The sequence below is a fragment of the Porites lutea genome, chromosome 5 (genome assembly GCF_958299795.1).
Source record: "Porites lutea chromosome 5, jaPorLute2.1, whole genome shotgun sequence".
Taxonomy (NCBI): Eukaryota; Metazoa; Cnidaria; class Anthozoa; order Scleractinia; family Poritidae; genus Porites; species Porites lutea.
The window spans coordinates 21865202-21882321 of NC_133205.1; the positions used below are offsets into that span (position 1 = coordinate 21865202).

Sequence of the window (17120 nt, forward strand, 5' to 3'; positions counted from 1 at the left end):
GTCACCCTTGTCACTGTTGTCATTGTTGTCACCGTGGTCGCTGTTGTCACCGTTGTCACCGTTGTCACTGTTCTTACGGTTGTCACCATTGTCACTGTTGTCACCGTTGTCGCTGTTGTCACTGTTTTCACCATTCTCACTGTTGTTACTGTTGTCGCTGTTGTCCCTGTTGTCACTGTTGTCACTGTTGTCACCGTTGTCACTGTTGTCACCGTTGTCACGGTTGTCACCGTTGTCACTGTTGACGCTGTTCTCAACGTTGTCACCGTTGTTATCGTTCTTAATGTTGTAAATGTTATCACTGTGGTCACCGTTGTCACTGTTGTAACCGTTCTCACTGTTGTCACCATTGTCACTGTTGTCGCTGTTGTCAAAGTTGTCACTGTTCTCGATCTTGTCACTGTTTTCACCGGTGTCACCGTTGTCACCGTTGTCACCATTGTCACTAATGTCACTGTTGTCACGGTTGTCACCGTTGTCACCCTTCTCACTGTTGTCACCGTTGTCACTGTTGTTGCTGTTGTCACTTTTGTCACCATTCGCGCTATTGTCACTGTTGTCACGTTGTCACTGTTCTCGATGTTGTCACTTTTGTCACTATTGTCACCGTTGTCACCGTTTTCGCTGTTGTCACTGTTGTCACCGTTCTCGATGTTGTCGCTGTTGTCACCGTTGCCATTGTTGTAACTTTTGTCACCGTTGTCACCGTTGTCGCTGTTGTCATCATTGTCACAATTATCACCGTTTTCACTGTTGTCACTGTTGTCACTGTTGTCACCGTTGTCACTATTTTTGCTGTTGTCACGGTTGTCACCATTGTCAGTGTTCTGTATGTTGTCACTGTTGTCACTGTTGTCAGTGTTGTCACCGTTGTCACTGTTGTCATATTGTCACTTTTGTCACCGTTCTCACTGATGTCACTGTTGTCACCATTGTCACTGTTGTTACTGTTGTCACTGTTGTTACTGTTGTCACCGTTGTTGCTGTTGTCACCCTTGTCACTGTTGTCACTTTTCTCAATGTTGTTACTGTTGTCACCTTGTCACCCTTCTCACCGTTGTCACTGTTGTTACTGTTGTCACCGTTGTTGCTGCTGTCACTGTTGTCACCGTTGTCACTGTTGTCACTGTTTTCACCGTTCTCACCGTTGTCACTGTTGTCACTGTTGTCACTGTGTCACCGTTTTCACCGTTGTCGCTCTTTTCATCATTGTCACCGTTGTCACTGTTCTCAATCTTCTCACTGTTGTCACCCTATTCACTGTTGTCACTGTTGTCACCTTTGTCACTGTTATCACTGTTGTCACCCTTGTTACCGGTTTCACTGTTCTCACTTTTGTCACTGTTGTCACCGTTCTTACTGTTGTCACCGTTGTCACTTGTCACTGTTCTCACCGTTGTCACCGTTCTCGATGTTGTCACTGTTGTCACCGTTGTCGCTGTTGTCACCATTGTCACTGTTTTCACTGTTGTCGCTGTTGTCACCATTGTCACTCTTGTTGCTGTTGTCACCATTGTTATTGTCGTTGTCACTTTTGTCGCTGTTGTTGCTGTTGTCGCCGTTGTCACCGTTGTCACTGTTGTCTTTGTTTTCGCTGTTTTCACTGTTGTCACTGTTTTAATTGGTTTTACTTATGTCGCTGTTGTCACTGTCACTGTTGTCGCTCTTGTCGCTGTTCTCACTGTTGTCGCTGTTCTCACTATTATAGCCGTTGTCACTGCTGTCATGGTTGTCACGGTTGTTCGGTTGTTGTTCTGGTCGCTGTTGTCGCTGTTTTTACTCTTGTTACTGTTTTCGCTGCTGTCAGTATTTCACTGGTATGAAAAATACACAAGAGGCGTTAACGAATCGTTTGAGATAAAAAAAGTTTTCAAACAATCTTCAGCAGGGATAAAATTCACTGCCACGTCCACGGTGGAAACGTAAAGACTTGCTTTCAATGCTATACATTGTACACTACGCGTATCTTAATCTTAAGGACTGCTAGAACAGTTAAATTTGGGACATTAACGTGATTATTTATACCCTAAGTTACTGAAACTTCATTGTGTGATCTCTAGAGGGGTTCTAGCAATGATTTGATTAATGGATACAATGTGCTTCAAATAGTCGTCTTCAAAGCCGTTTTACGCTGAAAATCCAGCTGATTATGCCTAAAGTGGTTGATAAATTTAAAAACAGTGATGCTATTTCTCAACTGACAGTCTTAATTTTTACTGTCAACGAGAAAGAGTCACAAGTCGATTATCACACCTCAAGGTGTATTTTTCTGTTTGTCATCTTTTCTTGATCAAGATTATCCCCTTATGTTTTGTGCTTTGGCTGCAAATTTAAATTAAAATCATTGTTTTGCATAATATTGTGTTATTTTTCACTCGTTTTTCACTGAACGCTTATTTGCAATAGTAGTGGTCGGGCAGTTGAGCGTTGGACTTGTATTTCAGAGGCCCGAGGTCAAGTCCTGTCCTGACCGCCAGCTGGATTTGTTCTTGTTAGTCCCGAGTTCAAATCCTCGCAAATGCTTGTAAATAACCAGCTGGTAAATGCCTTTTTACGAAAAATAAAATGCATTTACGAGTTCACCACAGTTTTTACTTTGATGTATTTTCTCATGACGTGTATTTTCGATTCAGTAAAGTTGCCATAAGCTGGAAAAATTTAATGTTGGTTACTCTCAGGTGTTAAAGAGTACAAATGTTACTTTCGAATTTGCAGATGGTCCTTTTTTTGTGTACACCCGGCGTGAACCAGTTGGAATTGTGGGTGCTATTACACCTTGGAATTTCCCTTTGGCCTTGTGTAGCTTAAAGCTTGGTCCTGCCTTGGCTTGTGGCAATGTTGTTGTGCTTAAACCTGCAGAGCAGACTCCATTAACAGCTCTTTACCTTGGCTCTCTTCTGAAGGAGGTAAATTAGGCGTTATTCAACTGAATTTTATAGTTAATTTTAGATTCCTTTGTTCCAGGTTACAATATTAATTTCCAATTTTAGGCAGATACATTTAATGAAATAGTTTTGAAAATGTTCCAAAAGCCGCCAAAATAAAATTATATAAACCAACGATTATCAAAGAAGACAAAAGGCTCCATGATGTTGCTAGTTTCTATTTCTCTTTCTTACGGTCACGTGATTACCCAAATTTCTCGGAAGGGTAGATGACCACATTTTCTTAGGTATGGGGCCACGGTCGCGCGCGTGGAGCTCCGTTATTATGCAGTCTAAGTAAGTAAAGTTTCAAAATAATCGTAGCAGCAATGCAACCCAATGAGAGTTCTCCTATTGGTGTCACCTCTGTTAAGCAGCCATCACTTGCTTGATACACTTAGGTTTGGCTTTATTTTAAAAAAAAGATGATGAACGAAAAGACAGGTTAAGATGACGAAGGTGACAACTGATTAATGCCACTGCTGGTGCATGTTTGGTTCAAAATAAAGAAATATGCTAATGATTATGCTGATATTATCCAATTGAAATGAAAAACTATTTTTGAGCAGCCAACCTCCATCAAGCGGCCACTTGCCCGTGACTCGAGGGTGGGGATCATCTTAGGCTTCTGGGAAACTGCCTACCTACCCCTCCCCTAACCCAACATTTTGCTCCAAGTGAGACGCAAATGTTGACGTAGAGTTAGGGGAGGGGTAGGTGGGCAGTTTCCCAGAAACCTAAATTGATTCCGTGGGGTATAATACCCTTTTACTGGGAATGCAAATTTGCAAGCCTTTATTAAATAGGTTTGGCTTAATTTTTTTAGTGTGGATTATGTTATGAACTGTGATGTCTTCTGAATATCTTGTTGTGTCTGCAGGCTGGCTTCCCCCCTGGTGTGGTGAATATCATCCCTGGTTATGGTCCCACTGCAGGTGCTGCCATATCTGAACACATGGACATCAACAAAGTCTCATTCACAGGGTCAACAGAGGTACATGAAGCTAAATGTTCATGTAACTTTACCAATACTAACCTGTCTACAGACTTTTTTTTTCAAATAATTTAACATCAAGCGGACAATTTGGCAAGTGTCATCTTGTTCTCACTTACCCACCCCTACCCCTTTAACTTGAGTATCAGGCATTTCTGGGGGAAAGAGGGAAGAAGGAAGCAAAAAGGGGAAACCAAGGAACTTCTGATATCACCCCTTGCGCTAGCAGTCAATAAGTCTTCCACAGGTGTAATTGTCATGCATGCGCTAGACTTTATCTAAAGAGGAAATCAGAAGGTCTGTAAACAAGCTACTCAGATCCCACTTTGAAATTATCTTTGTAATAAGTCACCCTCTTTTTATTCAGCAGTCAAAATGTGTCGAGCATCCCACCCCTGCCCAACTGTTGAATGAGTTAAACTGCTCTGTTACACTGACTTAATGACTTAATCAAAAAACAAAAGACTTTACTATTGATTTAATGATTATCTACAGACTGTAAAAACCTAATGAAACACCCATGGCTTGGAGAATTAGGCTCTAGGTCAATCTTGATCTTATGTCCTACCCTTTCTTTTTTCCCAAGAAAACGCAATTCGATTTTGAGGGAAAACTTGCTAAAACTAGCAGTTAATCAGGGTGCCCCTCAATTTGTGTGTAATGAGTTATTGTTGTGTACATAGCTTACGAACTAAGGTCTCATATTGCTCTGTTAGATGAGTTGTCGTTATAATAACAATAAATTTTTGTCACAAATCCTTATGCATTGGCAAGTTTTAGTCTTACATGTACATTGACTTACTCTTACGATGATCGTTACAAAGGTTGGACAGATCATCCAGGCTGCAGCTGCGAAATCCAATTTGAAGCGTGTGACCCTAGAACTCGGAGGAAAAAGCCCTGTCATAGTATTTGCGGACAGTGATATGGACTTTGCTGTGCAGACTGCCCACCGTGCGCTGTTCTTCAACCAAGGACAGTGCTGCAATGCAGGAAGTCGTACATTTGTACAAGACACCATTTATGATGAGTTTGTGAAGAGAAGCGTGGAAAGAGCTAAGAAGCGCACTGTTGGAGATCCGTTTGGCGAGAACGTTGAACAGGGTCCACAGGTGAATGTAGTAAAGAAATCTTGTATCACCATTCACTTTTAGCTTGCAAAACAGGTTTTATCAATAGCTCTCAGGTGTGCTTTTTGACTTGAGCACAAAGCACGAGACAGTACACGAGAGGGAACCTAAATAACATTGGACCCCCCCTCCCCTCAAACAAAATCAGGGAGCGTGTCTCTGGCCCTGATTTTGTTTGAGTGGAAGTGAGCGTCTTTACACAGGCTAAAATAAGGCCTGTTGCACAAGCCCTCTCAATGATCAATTTCTAATCTCCCCAAGATTTCGCCTGCCATATGATTCCAGATTGAGCCCTCTCGAATTTGGACATTTTAACAGTCGTGGCCCGTGACCATGAGTTACTATCTGAACAATGATCATTTGACCATAAATGTAAATTAACTTTACAGACTGTTGTTCAGCTTATATTATGACATTGCTCATTCACTGCTGGGTACGACATTACATTCACTGACATTTTAACCAGACCTCGGACTATTTACTTGAAATAACTTCAGTTCCGTGTTTCCTCCATAGCAGTTGAAACTTTGGCTTGTAACTAGTACCTTTTGCGTGGCCTCCCTGTGAACTTGCCCAAAATTGGTGTATGACAGCTGGACCAACATTGTACCTTCTATATTTTTTGACTGTAGGTGGATAAAGAACAGTTTGATAAAATTCTGGATTTGATTGAAAGTGGAAAGAAAGAAGGTGCAAAGCTGGAATGTGGTGGTGGTCGTCATGGAGACAAGGGATACTTCATACAACCCACTGTTTTCTCCGACGTCAAAGATGACATGAGAATTGCCAAGGAAGAGGTACTTGCTCCCTTGATCCGTAGAGAAGTATAAAATCAAACTCTTATTTGGTTTGTTTGCGGTAATGAATGACTTATACAAATTTCTGCTACGAAATTCACAGAAATTTACAGAAATGCCAAGCATATACACTAATATATGAACTGATGAACTGCGGAAATGAAATTAACATGAAGAAATGATCGTCGCAGGTCCCAACGTCAGTGGCTTCATAGCTCAGTTGGTAGAGCATCGCACCGGAATCGCGAGGTCACGGGTTCAAACCCAGTTGAAGTCCTGAATTTTTTTCAGGCTTCTTTACGCAATTGCATAAATTGCGTTCACTGCGACGATCATTTCTTCAAGTTCATTTCATTTCCGCAGTTCATATATGATTTATTTCATATATCATTAACACTCATTTCTTTCAGGGGAACATATGAACCCACAATAATATTGACCTGCTCCCAACGTCAGTGGCTTCATAGCTCAGTTGGTTGAGCACCACACCGGTATCGCGAGGTCTCGGGTTCAAACCCCGTTGAAGTCCTGAATTTTTTTCAGGCTTCTTTACGCAGTTGCATAAATTGCGTTCACTGCGACGATCATTTCTTCATGTTCATATCTGTCTGGATTTGTTAAAACGTGGCTAAAGAAACTTCAAGTGCATTTTAACTATTTGACATCTAAGTGGAATGGGAAGCAATTAAAAGTCACTAGCTGAAGCTAAACAATGACAGCATTATTGCTGACAATAGACGGTAAAGTTCTCTCGCAGAAATAACAGGATTTTGGGATGAAATAAACAACATTTGAAACGTCCAGAAATTGTAATCTTTTAGTCAGTCAAACCGTGAGGCCCACAGCTCAGTGTCGGCCGAAAACAGATCAAGAATCCACAATCTTTGAGCACAGAATAGGCTTTCTAACACAAAATCACCCAAACTAAACACTCACGAAGCGTTTTTATGCTTGGCACAAAGTATTCTAGTAACACGAGCTCAACCGCACATACCTGAGATTTGTCTGTCAACACTTTCGGTAAATCACACTATGAATGACTTTCGCGGCAATCACAACACTTCCCAAAACCACTCATAATACTTCCACACTTAACACGGGCGAAACGTCGTCAAATTACTCCGTAAAACTCTCGCTTTCTCCACATAAATCGTCACATGGAACTTTTCTCGACTCACTGACAGTCGATTTATTCAAGATTCCGGATGTAACCCAGCGGTTGAAAAGGAGACATACAGCCCCCGCCTTCCACACAATTTTTTATCAAGTCTTTGGCCTGCTCAGAAATCAGCACGAATTTCCATCTTACCTAATAGATTTCAACCCTAGAACCTACTTTGTGAGGCCAAAGACTTGTTACTGCGAACAACAAAGCTCGCAATATCCAATCTTTCCGTCTCAAGCCCGGGATCAGTCTTTCACCCGTGTAGCCCGAAATGAGACGAAATACCAGAAGATATTGGACGCAGCAGACTTTGCCGGACGTGGGAACTGTTCCTTCATAAGGCTTAATGATGCCTACCGGAAAACTTTGCTCAAGGCAGCCAAAAACACTGAGACAACCCACTATGAGAGCCGAGTTCAGTCTAATACGCGCGCTGATTTCAAACTGACATGAAGAGAGAATTATGGGAAGTTATGAAAAACATTGTTTGGGGGGGGGGGGGTGGGGGGGGAGGGTGGGTAATAGGTTAATAGCCAGCGAGGAACTCATCAAAGTCTGTCTACTGTGGCCTCTCCGGTACCGATTAAATAAATAAAAAGCAACTCTGAAAAAGACAAAAAAACATGCTCCACTGCAAGGCTCAGTCAGAGGGTATATAAGAGAGATTTCTGTAGCCATGTTTTTTGCAAATCCAGACAGATGTACACTAAGTCAGAAAAAAATGGAAACTTTCTGCTACTGAAACCCAGCCGTTAAATCATGTTACTTTTACGTGGAACGTGCAAAATACAAAACTTCGTTGTTTACGTGTTGTGTAATAAAGTGTACTTGTACGTGATTAAATTTATTATCTTGCTCTTTCTTCTACAAGATATTTGGCCCAGTACAGCAGATAATAAAATTCAGTGATATAAACGAGGTTATTGAGAGGGCAAATAACACAACTTATGGGCTGGCAGCAGCAGTAATCACCAAAGACATCGATAAAGCAACGACCATTTCTCACAGTTTACAGGCTGGAACAGTATGGTTAGTAAGAACACTTATAACGCCCTCTTTTCTGTAAGTTTTAGGATTCCTTGTGAGTGGAAAGCCTGGGAATAAAAGGTTTATGATTGGTTGAATCGAGAAGCCCGCCTTTATCTTTCAAAACTTAAGTGCGGTACCCAAGATATAAACTCCAGGGATATTCGCCTACATTTGATATTTCCGGCGAATAGGAGCCTAAAGCGACTATTTAAAAAAAAAAAACGAAAATTCCGCCGTCGATGCTAAAGCTTCCTATTTATATGTATTGTTAAAACATCTAAAAACACAACGTTTAAGTTTTAAAAAAATATTTCGGATACAGCAGTACCCATTGTCAGTTCATAGATGTTTACTAAATATTGGTAATATAAAGTTGGATAACAAAGAGTGTTAACTGCATTTATTATTGTTTGGGCGTCGCCCAAGTAGAGTAATCGAGTTCGCTTGTTTTGATTCAAAGTTGCAATAGGCACGCAAAACATGCGAACGTAAACAAACCAAGTAAACAAGCCAAGCGACGCGAATGTCTACCGCGCGATGTGTCACGACACAGAATTTATCCTCGTTACGTACGTCCCACAGATATCGCGCAAAGAAATTGGCAATAGAAAACAAACGTATTGAAAAAACAAGGTACACTGAATGAAACAAACTATTAAATAATTTAAAGTTTCCCTCTCAAGGCGAGAATGTTTTTCGTTCGAAAAGGGCCAACCCGGAGCCGCCATTTTTATATAGAGATTGGAAGCAATGCGCATGAACAGTGTGTTAACCGCTGTCCTGTTTCTCGCTTGGTTCATTCGCCGGGCCGCCCGGCAAGCGTGATTACTTGGAATCCCGAGATCCCGGCATCACAATACCAGGATCCCAGCTAACCGGTCTGGCTGACTAGCTCGGTAGTCATGTAATCGCAAAGTTGATTTTTGTTGCGTTCAGTCAAGGTGCCGAGATCTCTTTAAAGCGAGCCAGCCTGGCTCATGTGATCAGGGCCTTAGTTCTATATCCAGATTTTACGTCCTCCCTCTTGACCTCACCGATTTTTCAAAGCCCCCCGAGCAAACACAAAATTTCAGCCCCCCTCGAAATCATATCCACTTCTCTATATTAATTGAAATTTCCCTTATCCGCGTTCTCTCCATAAAAATATTATCAAAAATAACCGAAAAACAATCCTAAACAGAAAGCCTAACAACGTTGAAAATAAGTACAAGTATGTTTTCGACTATTTGTAAGATCTTTTACAACCACTTCTTCATTTCAACGGACTTAAACTACACTATCCCTTCATAACCAAATTAGCACTCCCACAACTACTTCACTAGCATTACTTTTTTTTACTTCGTTTTAAATTCTACGAGAAACCAGTTTCACTGATCATAGTCACTAGAAATCCGTGTATCGCAGAACCTCGCTTTAATTATAGTCAAAAGGCTGATCGGCTGTCCTCAGTCCGCTGGAAAGATATTCCTCATGTGCATTTTTTTGGTCGTGTAGTTGTAAATTTTTGCTGCCTATCGTTGTATCGAAGAAGATAAGTTTGAATGTAAACTTCAAGCGTTGCCTCTCCCCATCGCTTTTGTTGCGAATTGTATTGTCTTGAATTATCGGCAGTTGGTGATCCCTCTCTTCATCGGTTTCGTTTTCAGTGTAACTGTAGTATTTTGTCGCTGCCTCTGTAAATGTTTGTAGTCGCTGTAGCCTCTGTCTCTCGGTTGACGGCGTTACCTTCGCTGCCGTAGACGTTGCTTGCACTGGATTTCAAGTCGACGTTCTCGTTTCAGAGGAATTTCTGTGGAAAATATTCCCCGGCGAGGATTTCCAGCCACTTAGTGAATCCAGCGTTGTTATGCTTGCTTTTGTGTGTCATTTGCATGAAAAATTGCTCGTGATTCACTACCAGTAATTGAGTAAACCTTCGCAATAAGCTGTTTATGAATAAAACATGATAGTGCCATGTATCGGAGACCACAACGCTCCGTGACGTCATTTGCATGACGTCAGGGCGGACACCAAAAGATAGATTCATAGTAAGATTTGTGGGCCATCCGATTTTGCAGTTCCCTAAGACCACGCGCGGTTCGCGCGCGACGAGATTATAAACCTCTTGGCGGGGACGCGACACTCCGCGACGAATTGAAGTGGAATGGTTATGAAACCCGTTAGACTCTTGTTATATGTTTTTGCTAGCTTTTTTGAACCTGACCATGCACAACGTTCAATAGAATTCCTATCATTTTGAACTTACTGACCAGTAGAAACATCGCATTCATTTATTCAGTCACACAATTTGGGAACAAAACACAAGGGATTGTGCATGGTCAGGAAGCTTCCAACATAAACTTCAGCACCGTTGTTTTGAACTTTGATGTTTGCCGACTTTCCTAACCAGTCTCCTCTACTAACTGTGCACTGATTAACAAACTACAGCCATTATCTTACCAATTCCACGTCCAATATAACTCCACGCCTTCCAGTTCACAAATCTTAACCAACCCCTAAAATATACAGCGCTACTGCACCACTCACGCATCCCTAATACACATGAAAAAACTTCACACACCCGTAGTACATCGATGCCCAAATATACGCTCCCACAGCGTCTTGTTAAGAGAGAGGTTGGTTTTTTGCTTACGATGTTACAGAATTGACCAAAATTGTTCCAGCTGACGTAAAACTAATTGCTCGACAAGTTAATTAAGTAATGTTGTCTTATTCTGTGTTTTCACTCACGTGGCCAGCATCTATGCAAATTTATTGGAACAAGAGAAAGCGTTTACATAAGAAAATAGTTCAACTCCCACAGGACTGGTTTGGGACACAAACATGGCCGCCGTTTCATTGTTTTAGGACACAAATATGGCCGCCATGACGTCATGTGAAAACACACAATAATGTTGACCTACCGTTGCGTGATCAGTAGCTTGTGTATTGGAACTATAGAAAAAACCAAAAAACCGTAACTAATCCCCACCTTGAGTTTGGAGGTACTGTGTGATGGAGCTTTCAACACTTTTACTATCTTTAGGGTGAACTGCTTTATGGCCGGTATACCTCAGTCACCTTTTGGAGGTTTTAAAATGTCTGGGCAAGGCAGAGAATGGTAAGTCAGTCCAGTTCAAAAACTCGTTCAAATATAGAGATTTAGCCAGGGCTAAAAGCGTAGCTCCAGTTAATAAATCAGTTAACTGGCGAGATTCAAATGGCTTTTAAAGGTGGTGCTGGGTGATTTTAGAGAAAAAATAATTTGCAAACAGTGCAAGAATGAAACAATATCTAAAATATTATATCGAGTAAATAGTCTTATATGTACACCCAATAAATAGCAATCACCTTTGACCATAGTGGTTTAGGCGTGGAAAACAAATTCCTCCCAAAGAGTACGCAGTACGCGGGGTAATAATGGGATTTGGGCAATAACTTTCGGAAAATCATATTTTAATTCAATTTCCAAAGTCATCCGTACGCCCAGCCACTTCTGAATTTTGCCAAGCGCCAAACTTGCAGTGCGAGCTGTTGGGGGAATGAACATTAGTAGAAAGAGGTCTCAGAATCATTTTCGTTTGCATTTTAGCGGAGCTCTCGCGCGCGCAGCGGAGCACCATGGGTAAGAAAATTTGGTAAACTATCCATCAGAGAAAATTTGGTTATGACGTAGAGTACGCCCACCCGTACATACACTTCATGTAAGCCGATGTCAAATGTCACAATAGATCATTGCACAACTTGACTAGCTTCTTAGTTATGTAAGCCATCCGTAGGAGTACGATTAGATTGACAGCTGTCAAAATCAGACATCCCCTGACAATTATCACATGACCATCTCGCGGGCTCAGATGAAAGACCAGTCGTTTTGCCCCTACATATAAGCTGATATAATATGTCACACTTACCAATTCAGCATAAAAACGAAACTACGCCGGGCAAGGCTGTCAGTTGGCTGACAGTCGTTTAAAGTTATATTGGCAAGCCAAATTAAGGTCAATTGACAGCTGTCAAAATGGGACATGTGCAGACCACTATCAGAAAACTAATAACGAGGGCTCAGGTTGACCGTTCGCTCAGGTACACGATCTGGCATTTTCCAATACATGCCGGACGGATATGTCTTACTCACACTCGTAGTCTGTTAATTCGAATATTCGCCATTCTAATGAAGGTTAATTGACAGCTGTCAAACTAGAGTATACGCTGACCATCATTACCTGAGTGTATCGCGGGCTCATTTTTCTATCCATTGAGGTCACGCGTAGTGTTTAAAGTTTTACGCTGATATTTTATTTGATAACAGGCTCAATTCGAAGCCCCATAGCTTAGAAACTCTATCCCTCCTAGAAATTTCGGCAATCACGTGACCGTACACCGACAACCCAACCTTTTGTCCGTCCGCACCACAGGCATACCAATGTTTAATCTCGCACTTTCTAGCTAGTTTGGGAGCCTGCAACCTGATATTGTACATCCATGTTTGATTAATTGACAGCTGTCAAAATAGTGTTTCTGCTGACCAGTATCGCCTGACCATATCGCGGGCTTAGGTATTGACCCACTGAGTTCGAGTGTTTTTTTTGAAGGTATCGGCTGACAAGTTGCTATTCTTCAACTGATCGCAGGCTCAGGTTCATTTTTTTTAAAATGCATATGAAATAAGTCGTGTTCATGAGCCGCACTTTTAAAATGTTGATTTCGAACTGACCTCCCACGCGAAAATTCAACCGTCTTTTACATTTACATGCAGGGAAGGCAATTTCTTACTGTCACGCGTTGATCACGCTCTACGTTCAATTTTTATGTTCTGATTGGTCAAAATTTGACAGGTGAGTTCATGCGGAAAATTTATGCAGCGTCTGGTAACTTGCTTATTGATAGCTGGAGCTTACAGAGTTTTGTGTCATCTTGTGATGCTTTAAACTGTCTTTTTCTACTTGGTGTACAAAATGAAATACAGCTGCTATCAAGATTGTTCTGTAATTCATGGCTGGTTTGTTTATTGCGCTTTTTGTTGACAAATGCACCGCTTGTCAAAGTCATTGGAAATCTGATTTCGGATGGCATCGTTTTCAAAAACGAGCTTACTCACTTGTCTTTGCTTGAGGGATAAGAGGGTTGAAAAGTCTCAAGCGATTCTGGAACACTTGATGACCTTCAGAAGCAGCATCTCGACTGGTAAGCCTGAGCAATTATTGTCTTTGATGTGTTTTTTTTTTTTCCGGTTTCCCGAAGTCAAGTGTATGGTTTATGCGGCTTAAGTTTATACACGAGCAATGATCTAACCTACAATAGTATCAGGTTTAAAAAGCCTTTAGACATTTTTTGACCGCAAATTCAAAGAAAAGGTTCCGAAGATTATTTAGTTATGATTTTGGCTGTAAACAGAAAGCTCTGAGCGATTTTCTTGCCTCGAGTTATCTTGAAAAAGAGCAAACACCGGGAAGCCCGCTCAAACATAAATAAGCTTATGCTTACCTGACTCATGATTTTCAGAGACACTTTACTCTCAATACTTCTCTTCGTGAATGAAAATTATTGTCTCTGTACATGTTTCACCGAATTGTATTTATTTTATTGATTGTGTGTAGTCCCTCTCGCAATTTTTATCGCTGCACCGGTTGTTTCCAGTCGAACATGTACATCGCATGCAGGAATACTCAAAACGCCGCGCGTAAATATCACTCGCTTTTAAAGATTACACATAACAAAACCATACACAGTTTAATAAATAAAGGGAAATAAAACCTAAACATAACAATTTCTCTATCATGTTGAAGCGTAAATGGTAACTCTATTAATCGCACTGCAAATTTGGTGCCTGTCAAAAGTGAGAACCCGTCCGGATGGCCGAAAAGTGATTTTGGGAATTTTTTTTATCGTTTTCATTAAAAGCCCATAATTATTACCCTGCATATCACAAAGGACCAGATTTTTCTAACTGAAAAGTCCCGGCATTATAGAATTCTCTTCATGAAAACCTTAGATAATTCAATGCTATAATTTGTTGTGCAAAGGAAGCGCGTGCTTTGATCGTCGTGGATATTGAATGAGTGCAAATTCGCTCGCAAAATTGTGAAAAACTGCAGAATTATAGGTTTAAATAGGGCAAAAAAGAACAAATTCTGTCCGAGGTATGTATGATAAAAAAGGGCCTCATAGTACTGTTTACCTGAGACGTGATGAGAAAAAGTATGTTTAAAAGGCTGGTTTACACGCCACCAGATTCGTCGCCAAGATTTACCGGTAACCTAAACTTGCCGAACACAAAAAAATCCGGCCTGATTTTTATTTTGGCCTCTCTTTTAGACAAAGGAATGCAACGTGTAAATTGGCTGCCACCAAGGACTATCGTGGCGCGTGTGTTTCTTAACAATATATTATTATCCATAGTCTCTCTAACGGGGCAATGTTGGAGAGAGAGATGAATACTACATTATGATGCAACAGCTAATGCAAATACAATACTCGAATAGGTCTATTTGTTTTCCAGGCCTAATCTACTGTGATCGAACATGATTGCTATTTTTGGGTGTACAAATAAGACTATTTAATAATTCGATGTAAAATTTGTTTCACTCTTGGACTGTCAAATTATTTTTCTCTAAAATCACTTAGCCTTTGCCTCAAAAGTCAAATGAATGTGCCCTGATCTGTGGATTACAAGTTTATTGTTTGATTTAAATTATGAATTTATTAACGAGAGCTTCGCTTTTAGCCCTGGCTAAATCTATATATTACTTCTAAAGAAACATATAAATTTGATACACGCGGTATTTTTTAGTACTCTTGCATGCGATGTTCATGTGTTACTGAAAACAACAGCCGGCAAAGCGATAAGCACGATAAGAAAGAGATTTTAACAAACAATCAAGACAAGAAATATAATTCAATGAAACATTTAAAAGGACAACAATTTTTATTCACGAAGACATGTATTGAGAGTGAAATGAAAATCGGTGAATAAAACCTTGCAGATTTAAGCTTAATTTTTAAGCCGGCTTCGCCGTGTCTGCCATTTTTCAAGATCTGAACTCGAGACAAGAATATCGCTCAAAGTTTTCTTTTTACATTCTTCAGAACGTTTTGTTTCTAGTCGCTGTCAGGAAAAAGTCTAAAGACTTTTTAAGTTCTGTACTACTACTAAGGTCAGATCATTGTCTCAAATCTTACAAAAGTGCGTAAAGTGACGGCATGATTAGGCTTAACAATGCTCGACTTATGAAACCAGAAAAAAAAAGCAAACATCAAATGCAATATGATTATTCAAGCTTACCAGTGGAAATGCAGCTCGTGAAATCCATCAAGTAAGGCCAGAATTGCTTGAGATTTTGCAACCCTCTTACGCATCCAGGACCATCCAGCAGGGCGAAGTACCAAGAGTAGCTTATTTTTGAAAACGATGATTTCCGATGACTTTTTGTCAAGCGGCGCATTTCCCAACCAAAAACCCAATAAACAAGCCAGCCAAGAATAACAAAATAATCTTGATAGCAGCTGTATTTCATTTTGTAGATCCAGTGCAAAAGACCGTTAGACCATAATAAAATGACTCAAAACTCTGTGAGCTTCAGCTTTCAGGAAGCAAGTCTCTAGATGCTGCATAAATTTTCCACATGAATCCTCTTCACTAGCCCCTCGCCTGTTAATTCTTGCTCTTGTCTTTCTCTTCTAACTTTCTCTTTCTCATCGCTCTTCACTTATAAGCAAATAGGCTTAATTCAATCCGCTACAAAAACTGAGCGCTACGATCAGAAAATCCTTGTGCTATGAAATACTTGAAAACAACTTGAAAACAAGTACGTAAAGTAAATAAGTTCTCGAATGCGACGACAATGACCACGCCATGCACAAATGCATCGCAAGATTTCCCACCAAGAAAATGTAAAATTCGCCCCCCCCCCACCCCCGACTGGCTGACACCTGATTCCCTTCCCTCCCACCAAAGAGTGTACGGGCGGGCGTACGCTGACGTCACAACCAAAATTTCTCGGATGGATGTAGACTTGCCTACAAGTGGGCTCAAATTTTTTTCACGGGCGCGAAGCGGGAGCGGTAGCTTTTTTTATCTTTTGTGCGGCAAAAGGGAGGAGAGAGCGGGAGCTGGGGCCAACTACCAAAACCGGAGATGAGAAGCGAAGGACTTTAAGAAAGTCTAGGATGGATGGTTTACCAAATTTTCTTGGCTATGGGACTCTGCTCGCGCGTGTGCTTCGCGCGCGCGAGTAGCTCGTCTATAATTACTCAGTGTGAGCGACTTCTCGCGCGCTTATTGGTCAAGCTATATGTTGGACGAGAGCATGGATAATTGTTGTCGATTTGCTTTTTACGATTGTGCTCAAATTAGAATTCAAGTTAAGACTTGTGAAAATCTTCAAAAACATGCTGTTGTTAAAAAAGATTAGCTTGCGAAGATACTTCAAAAAACTTTTATTCGAATGGTTAAACCGTAGATGATTTCAGCCCTTGTTGAAATGAACCATTCACAAAGCTTCATTATTTGTGCTAAGATGCCTCAAGCTCGGCTCCATACTGGTTTGTTTTACCTACCCTATCTTTAAATACCGTTCCTTTGCTTTTTAGGGGTGAACAAGGCCTTCTGCCCTACTTGGAGGTCAAAACAGTAAGTCGTTATCGTATCTTTCTATATTTTTCCCTCAGTAGAGCTAGCGTCAGAGCGGGTCCAGAAATGTTATTGAAAGGGGGCGCCGGGGCACTTGCCAGCTATATAGATACTATTTTATTCTGCTAAGAACTCTGTAAATAGTACAAAATTCTGATCGAGGGAGGGAGGATATCTGTGCCCTCGGACCACCCCTAAATGCGCTTATGGGCATTGACCGTAAAGTTCTTTTTACGGAGTGCTTGCTTTTGCAGCTTTGTTGACCCTTCTTTCTTCTTTTCATAGGTCACAACAAAAGTTCCAGTAAAAAACTCATAAGAACTTAACTGAAGGCAGTTCAAACTGGCTCGTACAAAGCGAAGAAACATTGATACCTTAAAGTAAAGGAGGCATAGCCTACGATGGATTAGATCATTTCTGTCTTTTGAAAATATTTCGTAATATAAACGTCACCAAAGTGACACAGTCTGCCA

The 17120-nt window shown here is 40.9% G+C and overlaps 1 protein-coding gene across 1 annotated transcript in view; it reads left to right on the forward strand.

The window, feature by feature from the left end:
• Positions 1-17120, forward strand: part of LOC140936296 (aldehyde dehydrogenase 1A1-like) — a 35744-nt gene that overhangs the window by 18575 nt on the left and 49 nt on the right. The window contains exons 5-12 of the mRNA XM_073385743.1: positions 2716-2906; positions 3805-3918; positions 4743-5030; positions 5681-5845; positions 7882-8039; positions 11065-11139; positions 16608-16647; positions 16933-17120. The exon at positions 16933-17120 is cut by the window's right edge and continues 49 nt beyond it. Of these exons, the coding sequence (XP_073241844.1) occupies positions 2716-2906; positions 3805-3918; positions 4743-5030; positions 5681-5845; positions 7882-8039; positions 11065-11139; positions 16608-16647; positions 16933-16965 (1064 nt within the window). The 3' untranslated portion in view covers positions 16966-17120. The remainder of the gene's footprint in view (positions 1-2715; positions 2907-3804; positions 3919-4742; positions 5031-5680; positions 5846-7881; positions 8040-11064; positions 11140-16607; positions 16648-16932) is intronic.